The 23,156-nt window shown below is 39.9% G+C and overlaps 1 protein-coding gene across 2 annotated transcripts in view; it reads right to left on the reverse strand.

The window, feature by feature from the left end:
• Nucleotide 1: 1 nt before the first annotated feature.
• rc3h1b (ring finger and CCCH-type domains 1b) overlaps nt 2-23,156 on the reverse strand; it is a 44,571-nt gene continuing 21,416 nt past the window's right edge. Inside the window, exons 12-19 of one of the 2 annotated variants that reach the window (XM_079820005.1) lie at nt 21,673-21,831; nt 19,893-20,039; nt 19,573-19,792; nt 16,370-16,457; nt 14,855-14,945; nt 14,598-14,765; nt 14,358-14,452; nt 2-3,986 (exon numbers count right to left, since the gene is read on the reverse strand). In XM_079820005.1, coding sequence (XP_079676131.1) covers nt 3,824-3,986; nt 14,358-14,452; nt 14,598-14,765; nt 14,855-14,945; nt 16,370-16,457; nt 19,573-19,792; nt 19,893-20,039; nt 21,673-21,831 — 1,131 coding nt within the window. In that variant the 3' untranslated portion in view covers nt 2-3,823. Of the gene's footprint in view, nt 3,987-14,357; nt 14,453-14,597; nt 14,766-14,854; nt 14,946-16,369; nt 16,461-19,572; nt 19,793-19,892; nt 20,040-21,672; nt 21,832-23,156 lie in introns of both variants that reach the window. The other variant, XM_079820004.1, reaches the window with a different exon arrangement.

The raw sequence follows: 23,156 nt of genomic DNA on the forward strand, positions 1-23,156 counted from the left end.
AGTGTTACCAATATTGTTTATTCCATCCCTCTCATTTAGAATCGTTGTACACAAGTTACATTTTCTTCTCAATATGACAGGTTCTGTTAAATTATTATTTTTTTTAAATCTTGTCCTCTAATATCCAGTTTCACCTCCCTCTCCTTTTAAACAAACAAAAAGCAGATTGTATTATACAAAAATGCAAACCAATTTTCACACAGTGAATTCTTTTACAAAGTCATAAAATGGCGTAATAATGGCTACATCCACATTGGAGTAAGATGGTTCTAAACATTCCTTAATGGAGTATAATATATATTTATATATAAAACCTTTCCTTGTTGAAATTGAGCCTGTACCTTAATTTAAGAGATTTTACAAGACAACTTGGAAGTAATCATAAAAAAGCCATTACATTTCCCAAAAAGTTAGGAATAAAACAAACAAAAACAACAAAAAATAAAGACAGCCATAACAGTGTTATAAGGTTCAAAATGAGTTAATTTGCATTTCATTTAAATGAATTCAACAGGTCTGTTCAAAACAGACACAATCCAGGCAGAGAAATGAATATCATCCATTGGGAACAGACCCATTCTCAAAGAAAATCACATTATTCTGCAATTTCTTACTTGAGGAAAAAATAACCTCATGCACAAAACTGTAAATGAGCCTTACCGAGTCGTTTCCCATAAGTTGCTATGTGTGGATGGTTGACATTAATTTGTAAAACAAACAAAAAATATCCACGCCCGAAGCAATTCGCTCAGTGAGATCACTGATCATTAGAGGTGGGGAAAAAAAGGTTCTACAGCACCCAAGCAAGTGCTAAATATCAAATACAAGATAGCACTTTCCCGTACAATCCAAAGGTTCAAATAGAAGCAGCATCAATGGAGAATGCCAACCGTCACACAGCTTTGGACACTCTGTGAAAGCCAAAAAAAGTCTCGACACACCTGCCAAACGCTGGCTAAAAGGGTTTACCAGTCGTAGCAGCGCTTAGCATTGCGAAAGAGAGCGCTTGTTTTGCTAGCGCCTAACAAAAACCAAAGAAAACCCAATGCTAACGGTGACGGGAGCGTGTAAATTGTATGGAAAAAAGCTGGGAGGAGGAAAATAAGCAGAAATCTTCACCTCTGTATAAAAGCCTTGCCCTTTAACTATTCTTAGTCACGTTCTCATGCCTCTATAGATGAGACGCTGGATTGAAACGCCTCCCGCACAATTTTTAAGCAGTGTGCAATTGTCCCCCGCCCCCCCTTGTATAAATATAAATTGAATTCTGAGCGCATCATATCCTCCCGGTGTTAATGTTCCTCTCCATGTGATGTGGCACATAATCGTGAGCAATATCTAGAAAGTTTAGTACACCTCTGGGTGAATCTCATGAAACCTGACAAGAACATGCCTGGAACAGATTTCATCTCAAAATAACAATAATTGATTGTGTATATTCTCCATGTATTTTGAATTTGGGGAGGAAGATGTGCTCAATTGTCATAAATGCCACAAACAAAACAAAACATTACATTTTTGGGTGAAATGTGACGGGGCATGTTCTTATGAATTTCACGTTTAATAAAATGCGCTACAGCAAAAGTGGAAAGATCTTGAAAATCGAACAGATTCAGAGGTCAGAGTCACCAGAAAGGAAACAAGCGGCTCAGCTGAGAAATCATTTCAGATCAGGCTAGTTCACGAGATCTTCAACAGCATGAAATAGAAACACCACGAGAATTCAATTTCCTTGTCGAGGAGAGGGAGGAGGTAACAATTTAGCATGGAGAAGGACAACATTCTGGAGAATTTGCTCATGGACATCACGCGATAAGTTTAAACCTCGATAGTAAGGTCGACGTCATCTATGCGTGTCGGCACAGCTCGATTTCAATCTCGACGACTGCTTGAAAAGGCTGCGTGTGCTCATTCACGAGCAAGAACATCAAATCATGACCGTGACTACAAGTCACCGTAATAAGAGAAATCAACTATAATCACCACGGGTATAGCACAGAAACCACAAAAGATTACACGTTAAGAGGTTGCACCCAAAATTGGAGCTGTATATCATAGTCGGTCTCAAGAGACTAGAACAAAATGTCACACGTGAAGAATGTCATCACTATAGGAAGACTTCAGACTTCAAATCTTGTTCTCTTCGTTTACGGGGCCTCGTTTGGAAACAGTTGCTGTGTAAAACCATGTTTCATGAAGGGATAAACTCAATGGGCCTCCATTCATGAAACATTCGAGTCGCATTAAAAATTCATAAATCGACTCTAAAGAATTGATTCCAAACTGTTTATAAAGAGAAAGAGGAAACTTAAAGACATTAAATAGCTCATCTATAATGAACATCTGTCTGGATTTTTATTAAATTTACTCTCTCTTCATGCCTTTCAAAACCTGCATGACTTTATTCTGTGGAACACAAAGGAAGATACTCTGAAGGATGTTTTTGTCCATATTTGAAAAAAATAATAATAATCTTGTTATATAGGTTTGGAACGGCATGAAGGTGAGTCAGTGATGACAGAATTTATTATTGTTTGAACGATCCCTTTCACGAATTTAGCAAATTTCGAAAAAATGTTATCCGAGTGTCAAAACTGTAACGCAATCGTTCAGCGCTGCGGGACCCGGTGTTGTTGAAACTACGCACCCTGGTGTATTTCTTTGCAGCGATTTAGTGGCGAGACCCGAATATGCAAACTCGACCAGGAGAGCCAAATATGCAACTTCACAGAAGTTAGGGAAAACTGATGAAATTATTTCCTAATAGGCTGTAATCTTACGAAGACTGTGGCACTGGGAGAAACAAAAATCATCCTGACCACAGAGCTCTGAAGAACACAAGGGAAGCGAAGTGTTGCACCTCCTCGACTTAAAAGCACACACTCATGGAAAACATGGAAAAAAGTGCTCATTTTTAAAGACATCTGTTTGCATTCTATAAAACAGAATGCTTCAGACACGTGTCACCACACATTTACAAATTCCTTAACAGTTATATAGCCAAACCATAAATTAAACGAATCCTGACAATTGATTATATATATATAAAGATATATCTATCTCTCGTCCCCCTTGTGTCATCCAGAGCCCAATCGAACTGCCTTACAGCGATATCCTGCCACGGTCGAGCATCACGTAAGGAGACCCGTGTTAACGGTCCATAAAAATGGATTCATAAAAGGTTCTCCATGCTACTTTAAACCTGGTGAGTCAGATCATATTCAAGGCTGCAGAGATCCAGGGAGCTGAACGTTTCGACAGAGCCCCGACCGCACCGTCGCAAATCTGCAACTTGCCCCGATGCTAAAAGCGGTGCGCTCGATTCTCGTTTGGATTCCACTAGTTTGCGTCGTCCTGTCTGTGCTAGCTTTGGGTTGACTGCCCTTTCTTGATATACTGGGAACACAACAAAGTAAGCATTATTCAGATGCCCTGGTTTCCAGGCGATGAGAAGTCATTAAAACAAAAAGCTCATTCACAGAACAAAAAGAAAGAAAATGTATATCACGGCAGATACTGCTCATTTTTCTAAATAAAACAACAGAGAAGTTTGTGTCGTGCATGCATGTAGCAGCATGCAGGTGTGTGCGTGTGTTCGTGTATGTGAATGTGTGTCCCTCATATCAGCCCCGTCTGATTATTAAAAACACATCTTGCAAAAACTCTTGAAACTGGTTGAATTAGTCAAGAGACAAATTTCGAAGCCCTCCGAGAAGGAATATTGACCTCTGGAGAGGTTGTCTGTGTGTGTGTGTGTGTGTGTGTGTGTGTGTGTGTGTGTGTGTGTGTGTGTGTGTGTGTGTGTAGGTGTGTGAATACACTCTTAAGAGCAAGAGTGAACGACACCATTCTTTTGAAGGTCTGAGCTACTCGCCGCTTGGTCAGCGGAGCATAGGGTGAGAGACGTCGTCTTATTGGTCATCGAGAGCATAGATCCACCCATACTACTGGCTGGCTTCATGCCACTGGATCCATTAGACACCTCACTGATGGAGAACAGGAACAGACAAAAGAGAGAATAAGTGTATTTGTGGAAACATTACTCAAACATGCCTACTGGCTAACAGAGAAACAGGAAAACAGACAACAAAAGAGGCTGTTTTAGATCTAAAATGCCGATGAGAGCCTAAGGGAACAGACTGCCGAGCCTAACAAGTAACAATGTCAAGGTAAACAGATGGAGACCGTTCAAACTAAAGCCCTATTCGAATGGGATTGGTTTTACATGGGGAGGTGGGGATAAAGTAATTTTACCTCAGGACGTCTGTAATATTAATGGCCAATTCACACAGGATAAGACACCTCGGTAAAACTAGCAGAAGTGGGAGGGGTAACTCGCTTTACGCACCACAGTAACCTCCTTGTCGTCATGTGCGTATGACGTTGCTTCCTTTTATCACGTGAGCAAACACACAATGTGTGTGTGTGTGTGTGTGTGTGTGTGTGTGTGTATATATATATATATAAATATATATGTATAGAGAGAGAGAGAGAGAGAGAGAGAGAGAGAGAGAGAGACAGAGAGAGACAGAGAGAGAGAGAGAGAGAGAGAGAGAGAGAGAGAGAGACAGAGAGAGACAGAGAGAGAGAGAGAGAGAGAGACAGAGACAGAGAGAGACAGAGAGAGACAGAGAGAGAGACAGAGACAGAGAGAGACAGAGAGAGACAGAGAGAGAGAGAGAGAGAGAGAGAGAGAGAGAGAGAGAGAGAGAGAGAGAGAGAGAGGAAAATAAGTATTGGAACACCCTGCTATTTTGCAAGTTCTCCCACTTGGAGATCATGGAGGGGTCTGAAATTGTCATCGTAGGTGCATGTCCACTGTGAGAGACATATTCTAAAAAAAAAAAAAATCCAGAAATCACAATATATGATTTTTTAACTATTTATTTGTATGATACAGCAGCAAATAAGTATTTGAACACTTGTCTATCAGCTAGAATTCTAACTGTCAAAGACCTATTAGTCTGCCTTTAAAATGTCCACCTCCACTCCATTTATTATCCTAAATTAGATGCACCTGTTTGAGGTCGTTAGCTGCATAAAGACACCTGTCCACCCCATACAATCAGTAAGAATCCAACTACTAACATGGCCAAGACCAAAGAGCTGTCCAAAGACACTAGAGACAAAATTGTACACCTCCACAAGGCTGGAAAGGGCTACGGGGAAATTGCCAAGCAGCTTGGTGAAAAAAGGTCCACTGTTGGAGCAATCATTAGAAAATGGAAGAAGCTAAACATGACTGTCAATCTCCCTTGGACTGGGGCTCCATGCAAGATCTCACCTCGTGGGGTCTCAATGATCCTAAGAAAGGTGAGAAATCTGCCCAGAACTACACGGGAGGAGCTGGTCAATGACCTGAAAAGAGCTGGGACCACCGTTTCCAAGGTTACTGTTGGTAATACACTAAGACGTCATGGTTTGAAATCATGCATGGCACGGAAGGTTCCCCTGCTTAAACCAGCACATGTCCAGGCCCGTCTTAAGTTTGCCAATGACCATTTGGATGATCCAGAGGAGTCATGGGAGAAAGTAATGTGGTCAGATGAGACCAAAATAGAACTTTTTGGACATAATTCCACTAAACGTGTTTGGAGGAAGAAGAATGATGAGTACCATCCCAAGAACACCATCCCTACTGTGAAGCATGGGGGTGGTAGCATCATGCTTTGGGGGTGTTTTTCTGCACATGGGACAGGGCGACTGCACTGTACCGGGGCCATGTATTGCGAGATTTTGGGGAACAACCTCCTTCCCTCAGTTAGAGCATTGAAGATGGGTCGAGGCTGGGTCTTCCAACATGACAATGACCCGAAGCACAGCCAGGATAACCAAGGAGTGGCTCTGTGAGAAGCATATCAAGGTTCTGGCGTGGCCTAGCCTCTCTCCAGACCTAAACCCAATAGACTATCTTTGGAGGGAGCTCAAACTCCGTGTTTCTCAGCGATAGGCCAGAAGCCTGACTGATCTAGAGAAGATCTGTGTGGAGGAGTGGGCCAAAATCCCTCCTGCAGTGTGTGCAAACCTGGTGAAAAACTACAGGAAACGTTTGACCTCTGTAATTACAAACAAAGGCTACTGTATCAAATATTAACATTGATTTTCTCAGTTGTTCAAATACTTATTTGCAGCTGTATCATACAAATAAATAGTTAGAAAATCATCCATTGTGATTTCTGGATTTTTTATTTTTTAGATTATGTCTCTCACAGTGGACATGCACCTACGATGACAATTTCAGACCCCTCCATGATTTCTAGGTGGGAGAACTTGCAAAATAGCAGGGTGTTCAAATACTTATTTTCCTCACTGTATATATATATATTTTACACACACACACACATATATATGTGTGTGTGTGTGTGTGTGTGTGTGTGTGTGTGTGTGTGTGTGTGTGTGTGTGTGTGTGTGTGTGTGTGTGTGTGTGTGTGTGTGTGTGTGTGTGTGTGTGTGTGTGTGTGTGTGTGTGTGTGTGTGTTATATATAAAACAGTTAGGTCCAGTCTAATGAATCTGATTGGATTGTGTTGGTAATAGGGCTGAACGATACATCGAATTTTCATCGTCATCGCGATATGAACTCGCGCGATGAACATATCGCAACAGACAGCCTGACACGATGAATAAGGGAAAACAGTTTATTACATGCGCCAATCTGAGTAACGTATTCTGAATACTTGGATTACTTCCACATTGAATTGCATTTTATAAGTGTAGGAATGCGGCCATCAAATCCTGCTTACTATACATATAGGCTATTATAAAATATTTAGGCCTAGCTAACGTCAAACGGGGCCAACGGCTCTTGGGCTGGTAAATCGGCGCATAGGAGAACATTATGCGCTGATTTACTAGCCCAAGAGCCGTTGCACGTCAACTAAGCAGGAGCACCTGCGGTGGTCGGCCAAAATACTTTTTTTTTTTTTTTTTTGTAGGCCTATGTGAAGCTGTTTTACGTGAATATTATGACACGAGTGAAGCACAAAGTTTTATTTACAAAATAGGCTAAATAATAGGTTCGCAGTTAAATGTTACATCAAAGCCATGGAAACATTATGGATTCATGCCGATCGAGAGAGGCTTGTGGTGAGCCAAATTTAAGTTTGCTTGCGTTTTGCTATCTGGTCACACGATTTTCCACGAATTTAACAATAGGCTTACTCCATTTTATTCTACTGGACATGGAATCTCTTATTTATTTTACCAAATCCTCATTTACGTCTCTGACAGGGGATTAAACATTTCTTCCTTGTTTGATTTATTTAGGAGTAGGCTATATTCGCATCATTTACTGTGGTAAAGTAGAAAAGGTAGGACAGATACATTTTACTTCAAACTTTACTTTATTTAACACAGTTTGTTCTGCTATTAGACTTGGTTTTGTGAGATTTTGTGTATAAAGCATTTCATACACGCCGGAGATTTTTAGTTTCGCTTTCTCTCACAGCGCATAATCAAACAAAGCCTGTTCTTGACCCTGTGGAAGATAATTTCGTTCTTCACATTTTACTACAAGTAGCCTATCAGTTTTGGAACATCAGAAGAAAACATGAAGATATTAGAAAACGATGCTTCTTTCCTGCTCGTGTCATCCCTTTCAGCGCAAAGGCATATGACGCACGTCTGTGGGGAAATATAAAAGATTTTTTTCTTAAACTAATATTTAACTTATATTATTTATATTTCGATTATTTACAGATATTTATTTAAATGTTTTACAGGCTGTAGTAGGCTATGTTGTTTCACTGACGGAAGTAGGCCTACTAAAATAAACACGCATGTTTGAGCCTTATATTTTTTATTTTCAAAATGTAGGCTATTTAATGATATATATATATATACATACACCTCAATCTCAATTAAATAGCCTACATTTTGAAAATAAAAAATATAAACGAATAATATATTTAACGAATATATAACGAATTTATATATATCATATAGGCTAAAAATATATATTGGCCTAGGCGTGCGTGCGTGTGTATCCGCCACCGCACAGTTGCACTGCCGTGTTATATTTCGTTCTCCATTCTCTTTTTTTTCTTTAATATTAAATGCTGTTTGAATACATGTATTCCATTACTGCCCAACACTGAACACGACCTATTAAAGCACTAAGACATGGGAACAGTAGACTATAGCTATATTCACATTTGAGCCCAACGGGCCCCGACTTTTTTACGCCCCTAGGGCCGGGCTTCGGGCCAATTTTCCCGTCACACCTCAAACGCGGGCCGGGCTTCGGGCCTTTTTAGGCTTCTCCTTCATTTTATATTTTAGACATTCAATAATTAAAAGAAACAATGAGATGTGCTGCGCTGGTGGAAACAACATAAGACCATGATATCGCGAGTCCGCAACTGTCAAGACTGACTCGCACAGTGTTTAGAGGACGGCGCTATGCTACACGCATCGCCGCAAATGAAACTGAAAATAAGCTAAGTCTTAGATGCTCAAAAACACAACCATCTTCATTAAAACTAATGAGACTAAAGGCTCTTACCAGCGTTTCGGTTGCTTGTTCTCATAATGCAGTCTTTGATGTTGAAATGAGCTGATGAATAAAATGCTCATATCGGTTGCTTTCGTTGACATGAACTCCGTTAAATGTGCATACAGCGTGGGAATTGAAGATCGGATTTATATTCATTTTGCGGAGAGGTGTAAGGTAAGACAACCAGCATGTTTTTATTTGTTTAGATTGTGTAGCCCGTTTTGTTTGCGCGCGCCGTTGCGATCTGCCTGCTTCATCTTGTCAAAAACGCCTTTTTACTGTGATGGTGGTGATAGTAGGCTAAACGTTTAAACGATGCTTTAAGTGTTTTTTATATGGATTTTTACAAGCAAGACAAATCAAGTGTTGATTTCAGAGGCGAAAGCGTTGGGTTAACTCACTGTCGAACGAAAACTTTAATTTAACAAACAAAATGCTTCAAACATTTTTCTAAATTAACTTAATAAAGAAACTAAACGAAATATAACTACTTTGACATTAAAAACAAAACTGAACTATTTTATGGGCTGCAACTAATGTGTAATAAAATAATAAATAAATAAAAAAACACGGGCTCCAGTTGGACTCGGGCTGATAATTTTGATGATTCAAGATTCAAGATTCAAGATTCAAGAGTTTTATTTGTCACATACACAGTTATATACACAATATACAACTGGCAGTGAAATGTAAACAGGTCCGCTCCATGGACAGTGCAAATAACAGTTACAAGAAATTAAAATAGAAATAGAATAAATTTAGAATAAAAAGTATTAACATAAGTAGAATTATAAATAAATCAAGTAAAAGATAAAAATAGGAAATAAGATAAATAAAAATATAAAAAATATGTGGATATGATAAGTGAGATAAACTGTAGACTTAAAAATAAGTGGTTAACATAAAATATATATATATGTATATATAAAGAAGTATAATGTGCTAGGTTTATTACAGGTTGTTACGCAGTAACAATAGGAAGTAAAGTGCAGTGCAATTGCAGTATGTGGATGTTAATGTTAAAAAACCGTATGTTTATGCGTGTGCGGGGTGAAGTGAAGTCACGTGACTGAGTTCAGGAGTCTGATGGCCTGGGGGAAGAAACTCCTCCTGAGTCTTTCAGTCTTTGCCATCAGGCTACGGAAGCGCTTACCAGATGGCAGCAGGGTGAAGTGAGAGTTTGCAGGGTGATTAATGTCTCTGATGATTTTGGTAGCTCTACCTCTGCAGCGTTTGGTGTAGATGTCCTGCAGAGGCGGGAGAGCTGAGCCTGAGATGCGCTCGGATAAGCGCACCACTCTTTGCAGGGCTTTGCAGTCGTGACTGGTGCTGTTCCCGTACCACGCTGTGATGCACTGAGTCAGGACACTTTCTATCGCCCCTCGATAGAAAGTTTTCAGGATGGCTGGTGAAACCCTGAATTTCCTCAGCTGGCGCAGGTGGTACAGTCTTTGCCTGGCTTTTTTCACCTGTGTCTGGATGTGTGTAGTCCAGGTCAGATCCTCGGAGATGTTCACTCCCAGGTATTTGAAGCTGCTCACTCTCTCTACCGGTGTCCCGCTGATCATGAGAGGGGAGTATGACCGATGCTGTCTCTTCCTGAAGTCCACAATCAGTTCTTTGGTCTTGTTAACATTCAGAGAGAGACAGTTGTCCTGGCACCATGATGTCAGTTGCTCCACTTCGTCCAAGTATGCCGTCTCATTGTTGTTGGAGATGAGACCCAGGACAACAGTATCATCAGCAAACTTGATGATCGAGGTGGAGCTGTGTGTGGACAAACAGTCATGGGTGTAGAGAGAGTAGAGCAGGGGACTCAGCACACAGCCCTGTGGAGCTCCAACACTCAGGGTGATGGAGGTGGAGGTGAACTGGCCTACTCTCACCGCCTGGGGTCTGCCAGTGAGGAAATCTTCAATCCAGAGGCAGAGAGAAGAATTCAGGCCTAGATCCAGGAGTTTGTGTGTTAGCTTAATGGGAACTATGGTGTTAAAGGCTGAGCTATAGTCAATAAATAGCAACCTGACATAGTTCCCACTTTTGCTGTCGATGTGAGTGAGGCAGGAGTGAAGGACGTGAGAAATGGCATCTTCAGTCGATCTATTGGGACGATAGGCAAACTGAAGAGGGTCCAAAGTGTCAGGAATGGAGGAGCAAATGTTGTTTTTAATGAGTCTCTCAAAGACCTTCATGACTAAAGATGTGAGAGCCACTGGACGATAGTCATTTAAGCAAGAGGGTTTACTGATCTTAGGTACAGGGATGATGGAGGATCGTTTGAAGGAGGTGGGGACAACAGATGTAGCAAGGGACTCGTTGAATATGGATGTAAAGAGCCCTGCGAGCTGATCAGCACAGGACCGCAGAACACGACCTGAAATACCATCCGGCCCAGCAGCTTTCCTGACATCCACACGTTTGAGTGCCCTCCGAACCTCGTCCTCCGAGACAGAGATCACGTGACCGTTGCTGCTCTGAGGGACTCTCTCTGACGCGTCACTCGCCGGAGTCGCGCTGCCGCGATTACCATCAAAGCGAGCGTAGAAAGAGTTTAACTCGTTCACCAGTAACGGATCAGCTCTCACCTCTGCAGAGGATTTAGTTCCAAAAGCACAGATGGTTCTCAGTCCCTGCCACATCCGCCGGGAGTCGTTGAGTTGGAAATGAGATTCCACTCTGTCTTTATAGCGGAGTTTTGCGGCTTTAACGGCGCGCCGGAGGGCGTAACATGAAGCTTTGTACTCCCTCATATCCCCCGTTAGGAGACCGGCATTGTAAGCGGTGGTGCGCGAGTTTACTGCAGTGCGAATTGAACTGTCCACCCACGGTTTCTGATTAGGGAAGGACGTTATAGTTAATGTTTGTGTGGCTTGCTCTGTCAGTGTGTTAATAAAGCAGAGCGCCACTTCTGTGAACTCGCTGACGTCTTCAGAACTCGCGCGGAACATGTCCCAGTCGACGTCATCAAGAGCTGCCTGTAGCGTGATCTCTGAATGGGATGACCAGCGTTTGACTTCCCTCCTCACCGGGGGCTCTTGAACGAGCCTTTGTTTATATTCCGGTGTGAGGAAAATGGCGGCATGGTCCGATTTGCCAAAAGCTGGCTGTGAACGAGCTTTGTAGGCGTTCTTAAACGGAGAGTAGCAATGATCCAGTGTGTTTGCTCCTCGTGTGGGACAGGAGACATGCTGGTGAAAGTTTGGCAATACTTTCTTTAGGTTTGCTTTGTTAAAATCACCCGCGACGATGAAAGCAGCGTCGGGGTGTTTGTTTATGAAGCCGCTGGTCACATCATGGAGGGCAGATAAAGCCAGCCCCGTGTCTGCTTGTGGTGGAATATAAACAGCAGTGGTGATGACCGAGGAAAACTCCCTCGGTAGGTAGAAAGGCCGGCAAATGATAGTTAAATGTTCCAAGTGAGGCGAGCAGGATCGCGAAAGAATGGAGATGTTCCTAGGATCGCACCATTTCTTGTTTATCATGAAACACACTCCACCGCCTTTAGATTTCCCGGCCTCGGCTGTTCTGTCCATCCGAAAAACAGAGAAGTTCTCGGACGGCGTCACGGCTGTATCCGGGACCGCTGGCGTGAGCCATGTTTCGGACAGACAATAGATGTTGCAGTCTCTCATGTCCCGTTGAAAACTTATCCTGGCTCTAAGATCGTCCATCTTATTCTCCAAGGATTGGACATTTGCGAGCAAAATGCTCGGGAGAGGAGGACTGAATGCTCTTTTTCTCAGTCTGTTGCGGATCCCAGCGCGTTTCCCGCTGTGTTTTTTGAATCTTCGCCGTCGACTCGAGTGGCCATTGTTCAACTCGGCGTCCCGGCGAATCTCAGATGGAAGATTGGAGAAAGTGTCCTGAAACAGGTCAGTGTAGCGGTAACCAATTGATCACCACTTGTCCCGGACACGCGTTAATGTCGAGCTCTGCATCGCTATGGTTAGAATATGGTTGTGACTTATGGTTATGAGCTGTCGGACACAGGCCAGGCTAGTGCCTCAGCGTCTCGGACCTAGTTTTGAGGCCCGTGCAGGGCTCTACATCAAAACGGCCAGCGGCGGGACTGGTCCCACCACCTACAATGCAACCGAGTACTTCTTCAAGCGCCTCCATGCTTGCAAAATGCGCCAATACTACTTTTAAACAGGAAATGACGGAATTTTACCGTACATTTTTACAGCGGGTCTATTCGAATGGGATTAGTTTTACCCAAGGTCATTTTTCCGGACCATTTTACAGAAGGTAAAAGTCTCCGTAATCTTTACTGAGATTGTCCATAATGATTACCGAGATGGCACATTTGGACGGGACTAAAATCACAGAGAACCTCTGGTAATAATTACTTTACCCCCACCTCCCCATGTAAAACTAATCCTGTCCGAATAGGGCTTAAGTATCTCATTATTTGAAAGGTGAAGTCACAACCATATTCTAACCATAGCGATGCAGAGCTCGACATTAACGCGTGTCCGGGACAAGTGGATTTTTTTTGAAGGGATGAGTGAAAAGATAATTTGATTTGCCCGACCGGACAAGTAGCCTGATAAAAGCATCAATAACAAAAAATAACTAGGGAATCGCCAAAATGCAAGAATGATTCTGCATTCATTTAGTGTAAGTGGTGATCAATAGTGGACAATAATATATAATGTACAATGAACTGACGGTAACAAGGTTGCGCTGTTGGCGCTCGCGCAACCTCATGAGGAGAAATCGAAACAAATAAAATCGAAACGAAATGTGGAGTTTTTATATTTATAACATATAATACAGTTAAGTCACTTACATTTTAGATGCAATATTAACTGTTTTTGTTCCATTTCAGCAGCGAAAATAGTTCAAAACAAAGATCACAGCAGAACAACAAATCTAATAATAACAGTGTGTTACTGAATGATTCTGCGTTTTGAATGAATCGGATGAGTCAAAGATTCAATGACCCATTAACAAACGACTGCCTCATTCTTGAATAAATCAGCCGTTACAACGAATGGACCATAGACTGAAAAAAAATATGGACGTAGTGTCCGGGACGTCACCCATAGGATTCTGAAGAGCAGTTTTGAAGCATAAAGTAGGGACGAGCTGGCCGTTGCCATCTTGGCAGTGCGTCATCGCTCATCACTCCCGGATAACAGAAAATGGACAAAGAAGCGGGACGTGGGCGGAGCTCTCCCCCGCAAACTACCTCCCTGCTCGTGAGCAGAGACTTTTTGAGGGGGAAATTTTACCCAGAACTTAAATTAGACCCTGGTCCCAGCAGTCAAAACGCACCAAGTACCACCCCAAAGTCCCTAAGGATAGTTCCTGCGGTGGAAACGCAGCTATCCACACACATTTTAAATATACAGGCTACAATACATAAAAAAGCAATAGCGTCTATTAGGACTGCAAACATTATTTTGATAACTGACTAACAAAGAGAAATTATTAATTGACTATTTGGGTGATTATTGAAATGAATTAAGTAATTAATTCACTTTTTTTTTTTTTTTACTTAATGTTAATGTTAATGCAAGTAAAACAGTTTACTTGCATTAACTCCAACTTTATCTCAAAAAACAGAGCTGGTATCAGCACTTATATCATGAGGATGTACACATTATGTAACCATTATGTACACATTACAATACACCACATTATCACGACTGAAACAAGCTGCACCAAACACACACAATTCTGGTTTCAGAGTTTATGTAGACAAACTTTAATAAACGCAGTAAAAGGCACGATTATAACGGTCACGTGTGTCTACTGCATGCTTGCACAGAAAAATAAAAAAAGTAGTGCAGTGGAATGCAAAAACGCATTTTGTGAACAGCCCCTTAAATAGTTAGTAAGCAAATTTCCTCACTCACCCCAGTGCTAAAGAGAGCTCCTCCAGCTGGGCTTTATGGTCAGGCTGCCCGTTCTCAGTGGCTTTCAGCTTGTACTCATGGGCCACCTGGTTCTCCTTCAATCATAAAAACAGGTTCAGTGAGCTCAGACTGTTCATACGAGAATAAATGAACACTTCTACAAAAAAAATAACCAAACACATTTTCTCACAACTGATACCGCAAGTTTCTTGTTTCACTAACAGTGGCTGTTTGACTCACCATAGCAATTTCTCGGGTTCTCTTTCCGATCTCTCGCTCTACGTGATGAAGCTCCAGGCTGAGCTGCTCACTGGACACAGTGCCACCTGAAGACCACTTCACTCCAGCTGCGGGCTGAGTCGCCAGTGCACACGCCTCCCTCTGCAGGATCATGGAGTTACTGGCAGCCTGAGTGCACATGCAAGATATTAATATTACTGAACATAAGACAGTTTTTAGTAGGGAGTCATGAATTTAGACGGACAATTCAAACACACCTCCATCCCGCGGGTCTGCTGACTGATCTGTTGGTTGACCTGCTGGAGCTCAATCTTGAGCTGCTCGCGGTCAGGGGCAGACATGGGCAGACTGGCAAAAACATGGAAAAAAACAATGTTTTGTTTGCTCAAAAATGAAATCAAACAAAAAACTAGGGCTGGGTATTGACACAAATTTCACAATTTGATTTGATTTTGATTCACAGGCTTGCAATTCGATTCCATTCCATATTCTGGATATATATCAGGTACAATATATGGCAAATTTTCTTAAGGAAAACAAATTGGAGTCAGTTGTAGCCTACTAAGCTACTTTAGCCTACTATAATATTGAAGGTAAAAATTAACTGATTTGTATACAAAAACTTAAATTACACTTAATTTTTTTTAGATAATAATAAAGTTATATGAAATATAAACATTTAAATGGTGGCTGTCATAACTTGCCAGATTTATTCAAACATGCATGAAATATTGAAGAACATAAAAAATGATAATGAATATGTAGCCTAATATGGTGCATATTATCAAAACGCTCCTCTCTGGAGTTAATTTTTCTAGCTGACTAACGAGTTTATTGACACTGGATCTGGTTTTTCTGAGGTAAATGTGACGTTACATGACATTGTTTACAAGCTGTTTTACTGAAGCCTTTACGCAGTTGAAACACTATGAGCTATTCCATGTGACGTGATATGGATTTTGTTAAGTTGTACTAGTTTTAACACACTTTCAGATGCTCATTCATGTTTATTTCGCGCTGAAACTGGTATTAAAGAGGATGAGTTCACATGCGCTCCATGTTGCCACTTCTCTTGAGCGGAGCTGTGCCAGAGCGATCTCACGCCACAGCGCCAAAACGGCATTTATGTTTTTGAATTTCGTAATAAATTGGTAGTAATTTGAAATCTGAGACTTTCTTTCATATCAATTGGAACAAAGCACAAAGATTATTGTGATTTATTGGATGCGAGGCGCGCTACAATGAAAACAGGATGACTAATCGATTCTTTGGATTTAAGAACCGATATCGGTTCGAAAACATGAGAATCGATTAAAATCGAGAAATTCATATTTTTTACCCAGCCCTATAAAAAAAAACAATTACACATCCTGGTTAAGTATCTGCATAGTTTGTTATTTGATGAAAGTTCATCATGGTATTTTTGTACATTTTACTTGACTTAAATGACATACAATTTAAGCCAATAAAAAAAATAATTTTATTTGCCAATAATGTGCAAAATTGCAAAAACAAAGACCTATATATAAAGAGGCCAAACTTCATATTCTTTCTACATTTTTCTTTTCCAAAACATTATTAGTACATTGTTGATATTTTGTTGTTTTCATTACCATTGTTTTTTATTAAAAACATCTAGTATTGCCATGATGAATCTTTTCATCTCGTCTGTATCAATAATAATAAAATAAAATATTCTTTAACATTTTTGTTAGTAATTTGATGGACGAGATTGACACTGTTCTGGAAGTGTAAGAGGCAAGGGTAAGTACCGCTCGCTGAAATGTCCCTGAGAGTTGATGCTCTGGTGCTGAGGGTATGATGCTCCGCCCCATCCGCTGTGGCTTCCATATGGATAATCTGCTGAGGGGAAAACAAACTTTACCAAAAAAAACCTGCTGAATAAGAATGTCTAAATGAGCAGTCACATTATCAAAAAATTTTCTGGAAAAAAAAAAAAGGTTTATTGTTAATAGTGTAGTCTGGTGTATTCATACATGAATCTGGGCGAACAACTAAACCCTTAAAGTTGTAAGATGAAACTTAAAGTTGTGAATTCTGCCAGACAAAACCTCTGATGGATTCCTACTGAAATTTGCAGAACATTGGTAAATACGACAGTACCATAAATCAATAGTGTGCACTGAGATTCATGTATCTTGAACCACATGTAAATAATAAATAAAAATACTGATCATTCTTGAAGACTGGAAGAACATCACTCCTGCTTTATGACAAGGGTTGAGAAATATGGATGTGCAAGGGTACTCAAGTTCTCGGACGTGACAGCACCGATCGATCATGAAAACGATGGTCGTCGTGAAAAAAATAAATACATTTTGGATTGTTTATTACGGCATTTTGGCCGATAGCTAAAGTCTGATTGGTTATTCACAATGGTTATTGGATTTATTCACAAACGCTGATTCATCCAATAACAAAAGTTGTGATGAATGAGACATTGAATAATTCAAATATTTTTTTTATTTTGTTCAAATGAATATATCTTTTAAATAGACTAAAGCTCATTCCATTTTGTCAGAACCAGTCATTTTGTTTATCACATCATATCATATGCTCAACATTATGAGAACACTACTGTAAATGAATGTTGTAAATTCTTTGTGCTTAATTTAGTTGACCGTGTTTCAGCGTTATGTTACGGGGAAAAGCGCATCCACAACTAGAGTTACACATTCAGACTAGTACAGTCAAGTTCACATGCGCATTTGCATCCATTTGTGCAAATACAAGTTGTTACATTACTTTTATAAATGTAATATATATGATTAATCTCATGTAGGATGCGTTTAGTTGAGTTTATCAACCCGCTAGCAAAGTGCTTCAGTTTACCAGTGTTTATTTGCTCTTCAGTTTCAGCTCGAATGTCCAACATTGACTATGATTGGTTTATTTGACAGTCATATTCCTTTTAGATGATGATATCCTTTTTGATCCTGCTAAATGACTAAATGTAAATGTAAAATCGCTCTCGGCATGGCTTCAAAAACATGCAGGGATGTCTGGAATCACTTGATGAAGGAGATGAAGATACAGTTAAGTGGAGGTTGAATTCTTTATGCTTAAGTTGCCCGCGTTTCAGCACATTATGGGAAGAGTGCATCCACAACGGGAGTAACACTTTCTGGATAGCACAAAACATACAAGTTCACTTGCATTTGTGTCCTTTTGTGTGGACAGAAGTTGCAATGTTACGTTAATGATGTGCATCTAGGTTATCTGATTAATCTTATATAGGATGTGTGTTTTATAGAACAGACTTTAGTTTGCAAGTGTTCATTCACTCTTCAGCTTCACCTCATGCAGCTATTCTTTTTGATCTTTTAATTTCTTTTCCCAAACACATTAATGCATTTCTGATAATATAGCAGTTCTTTTTCGTGTCATACTTTCATATTTTCATAACTTTCATACATTTTGCAACCAACTAGTCTAACCCCACCCACCAGAGCCAGTCTGATCCATCTGAAAGAACACTTAATCTATGAAGTCAAATCACACACTGAATGCCGCTAAAAATAGAGATCAGATACATGCGCCATGCTTGCCTTGCATAATGATCATTGCATTAAACTTAAGCAACGTTAGCCATAATAGAGATCATATTTATTCAAATCAATAGGCAGCGAAGGACCAATTTGTTCAAACCTAATAGCCTATTATAAACAGATTTCCTCAAATAAAAGTCCACATAACCACTTGCATGTCCGGGTTTGAACGCACTTCTCATGTACACATGACGGGCTGTAAAATCTTAAGAAAATCTTGACGTGTACTGACAACTATACATTATTTAACCGCATTTTCTTAGCGTTTAGTATAAAGCCAAAGCAAGCTTAATTGTTATACTAGTTTGACATGACATCAAAAAAAAAAAAAAAAAGTTATGCAAGCTTTCAAAATCCTCCCTCACCTTGCTCATCTTCCAAGAGGACATTTCTCTGAACCTGCCGCGCACACCACAGAGTAAACCAACGCATGCAAAACCTGAGGTAAAATTATGATTTTGTTTTCCTGCAGATATACACTTTTCAAAACGATATATTAATTTCAAGATGTAACATTAACATGACGGTAATTTAAATGTAGACTTTGTGAAAATATAAAGCAAAACATAAAAAAAAATAAAAAATACTGTAGCCGACTAGTATTTTCCAAGTCGACTAGCAGCAGCACTATCGTTTAATCGACTAGTCTCGCACATCCCCAATTTTGATAGACAAATTTTCATGTGATATTTGTTTTTGTCAACATTAATTTTTGTAACCGTGTTTTCATTCAAATATTTTCATTATTCATTTTTTAAATATCAGTTAAGTGAATCAGTCAAAAAATTCACAAAAAAAAACCTTTAAAAGGGGTGGTTCCGTGGTTTTTTTCTAGGCTTGGTTGTGTTTATGGGGCGCAGTATAACACGTCTTAATACTTCTCTTTTTTTTAAACGCCGTATTTTTCTTATATTTTACCTTTATTCCACACCGCTGTCTCCACTGTCATTTGAACGGCTCGTTTGCTTCCTGCTTCTGTGAAGCCCATCCCTCCGAAAAACGCAATGGTCTTATATTGGTTAGATGGCCAAATGTAGTTTGTAGTTCTGCAACAGCTCTCTCTCTTTCGTAATGACTGCGACGTGGCCTCGCCCACTTTGTTGCGTGTTCGCGGGGGCAGTGTTTATGTTAATAGCAAGGGTTTATGATGTCACCAACCCGGGAAGAAGCTTGTTGTAGTCCAAACCGGACGTTTTTGTAGGCAATAAACTGCCATAACTTTAAAAGACAATATCTCCGTTTGCATTGAACTTTCAGCACTGTAAATTTGCAGGTACTGTTTATGCTCAAGCAGCAACATTACACACTAACTAAAGTTTAAAAAGTGAAAATCGCATGCAACCACCCCTTTAAGATATCAGAAAACTTTCCATCCCCATTTATGATTATTATAAAGATCCAGTCACCTGTCATGGTCATGTGTTTGGAGCCCGAGACCTGTGAGGACGCCATGGCCTGTATAGGCCCAGTGGTCTGGTAACCCGTTTTAGAGGTACGTGAAATGGCACCAAAAGGAGACACTGTGGGCAGAGGACCAAAGGGAATGATGGGATCGTCGTCTTTGGCTTCCGCGGAGCGCCGCTGGGTGTCCAGTGGAGGCTCACGCAGAACTTTTCCCTCCGCATTCTGTTGTAGGAGAGTACAGGAAGGAAATGACTAATTAAAACCTGTTACTTATAGTCTTAGTTGATGTGTGGAAACACCAAGTGTGATGTAGATCACTTGCCATCATCTCCACGGCACTACTGACATCTTTTGGTTTAGCATCCTTGGAGCCAATGTATGATCCTATGGTGTCACATGACCAGGGGGAATACTGCCCAGCATAGTCCGGCTCCCGACTTCCAAAGGCTTTAGAGCCGTCCTCCAAATACTGCAGACATTCAGAATTCAAAAATGACAAAAAGCAATGTTGAGCATTGTATAATGGAAGCTTGTTTCCAACACCGAATTTTTTCACAAATTCTCCTTTTTCCTTGCAATTACAAGTTTCTCTCACAATTCAGACTTTTCTCGTCAGAATTACAATGGCAAGTTAACATGCTTCAATTCATACATTTTCTCAGAATTATATCTCAGAATTGCAGATAAAAACGTCAGAATTGGGAGAAACTCAGATGTACAAGAAAAAGATGTCAGAATTGTGAGATAAAAAGTTGTGCTGAAAATAAGCTTCAATATCAAATTCATGATCCATGATATAACTGCAAGCATTGAACCAGTCCCTCCAGAAAAACGTGATTATGCGATCGCGTGATTTAACGCATAATCAGCCAAAGTCCGCATATTCATGCGGGGGCCGCATTTTTTCAAATACGCCGCACTTTCGCCGCATAAATTGCCTATTTCCGCGTGCAAAATATGCGGGGCTATCATGATTTCATAATCCCCGCATTTTCGTTGCAAAAAAAGTCATATATTAGCAGAAAGTTGAAAAATTTTCGTTTACTTCACACAAGAGCCGCCATTTCCGCCTATTGCCATGGGAACGTTTTGAAGTGACGTGATTACCCGACGCGAACGTCATCGAAAAGCTTCAAACCCCGTGGAGAAACCATAGATACCGGTGAAACCATGATGAAGCACAAACTCCCATTGGCCAACAAAAATAACAGCAAAAGAGCAAAGCAGTTTCCCTGTGTGCTGACTGATTTCAAAACACAGCATCATGAAGCTTTGAAGCGTTATGAATCAATGAGTCGATTCAGCGGTTTGAAGCGTTATGAATCAATGAGTCGATTCAGCGGGTCCGAATCATGAATCGACTCGATGATTCATAGCATCATGATGCTGTGTTTTGAAATCAGTCATCACTATATAAGTCGTTATTTAGTTTTTTTTGCACACAATAACTATTATCGTCGCTTCATAAAGTTATTGTAGAACCACTGTAGTGAGATGGACTTTGTAACGACGTCTTTAGTAGGCTACATTTTATGGGTCTTGAGAGTGTACATTGTGCCAATGGAGGCCTTTCTGAGCCATCGGAATTCAACTAAAATATCTTAATTTGTGTCCAACAACATAAAGGGAAGTCATTAATGACAGAATTTTCATTTTTAGGTGAACTAACCCTTTAAGAGATTGCACTTTGTGCATTGGAAGCACTCAAATGTCTGTTTTGTATAGCGACATCTGTAAAACAGGAAGTTATTTATTAATTTTTTCAAAAGTTGTAGCATATTCCTTTTGTAAACCTACAGAACTTGATTGACTAAATGTTTTGTAAATTTGAGCCATTATTAAGGTCTTCAATAAAACAAGATGAGAACTTAAATATTCCAGCACTTTCTGTGATGTAGTGCTTTTTTTCTCTTTCTCATCAAACCGCAGTTTTTGCAAGTTCCCGCAATTTTATCGCATAAAATTGCATAAAATATCCCGCATTTTTCATCGCATTTTTTAAGAAAACGTGCCGCATAATCAAGGATTTTTGCCCGCAACAATCACAAAAAAAAGCCGCATTTTTCTGGAAGGACTGATTGGAGATCTCCTTCAAGACTCACCTCCTGAGGGTAGTCGTTGGGGAAAGGGTGTGTAGGGAGAGTGGGGGAGGCAGCAAAGGGGGGAGGGGAGATGACTTTTCTCTCCTCCAGCTGGACAAGCAGCTCCTTGCGCCTGCGATGCAAGTCATCCAGACTGGGCTGAGAGCGGCTGTATGGGTCCTGCCGAGGGAGAACATATAAATAACTGTCAAGAAAATAAATAACTGAACTGACTCGAGGTGCTTAAGGAAATCAGTGCAACAAAGTACTCAAGTCAAGTGATTTGGTATAAAAACTAAAAATGGGCAGAAATTAAAAGTCGTATTTAAATAAATAACTTCAGGCAACAAATTTACAGAATCACTTGGTAAAGATTCACAAACAGTTCATGTTTTTAAAAGTACTTAAATATTTTTAGAGTGCTATTATTCGTTCATTACGTGATGTCATATTAACAACCAATGAGTGAAGTGACTAATAAAAGTCTCCTATAAATATAAAATATACATCACAGGAACTATTTCTGGTTCATTACGAATTGACCGTACTGATGTAATACAAATATACTATCAAAAATGGTGGTAATGAAATTAATGCGTATAACTTTTTACAATAATTTAAATAATGGTTTAAAAAACGTAATCAAATGAAAATAACTTTTATCCTTTTATGTTTTGGCTGCACAACAGAGATTTACTAAATTAAAATATGGGGGAAAATATATATTCCTTAAACAATGTTTAAATAAATTGTAGTAGCCAACTGTTGATTATTATTATTTTGAGAAGTACATTCTATTGTACAATCATAATTTCTGTCAATTTCTTCACGTTAAAAACATGACTTTTTTTGACAGGGTTGAGGTGAAGAGCTTTGAGTTTCATGGTGTATTTGACAGTAGTTTTCCTCAAATAAAATAATTAAATGATTATTAAAGGGCACCTATTATGCAAAATTAACTTCTATAAGGTGTTTAACATAAATCTGTGTTGGCAGTGTGTGTACACAACCACCCCTATTAATGGTAAAAATCCACCCACTCTTTTTTTTAATCCCTTTAAATCATAAGCAGTGTCTCAGAACAAGCTGTTTGAGTTTGTACGATAGATTGTTATATTTTTTAAAAACTATATGGATTGAGACAATACCGTTTATTTCGATATACAGTAGTTTGATACAAGCATTTGAAAAATAGCGGAGGACGCAGAGTGCATAATCCAATTTGTCCTAACCATGACGCATACTTTATATTAACGGCTTCAAAATAACTGGTAAGATATAGTTAAAGGCGTATAGTTTAAATCAGCAGACGCTCTGACAGATGCATGTGCTGACTGACAGACTCGAGCTGTTTAATGTGTTTGAGATGTGAGCTTTCCTCAGTGCATAACTTACGTTTCACAGGTATATTCTCCATCTGTAAATGTTAGAAAGTCTTGCAAATATGTCTATTTTGCTGTCAGGAGAGGACAGGCCTTCTGCAAGTGAATCTCTGCTAAAATTCA

This window comes from Gobio gobio, assembly GCF_949357685.1.
Source record: "Gobio gobio genome assembly, chromosome: 6".
NCBI classification, from domain to species: Eukaryota; Metazoa; Chordata; class Actinopteri; order Cypriniformes; family Gobionidae; genus Gobio; species Gobio gobio.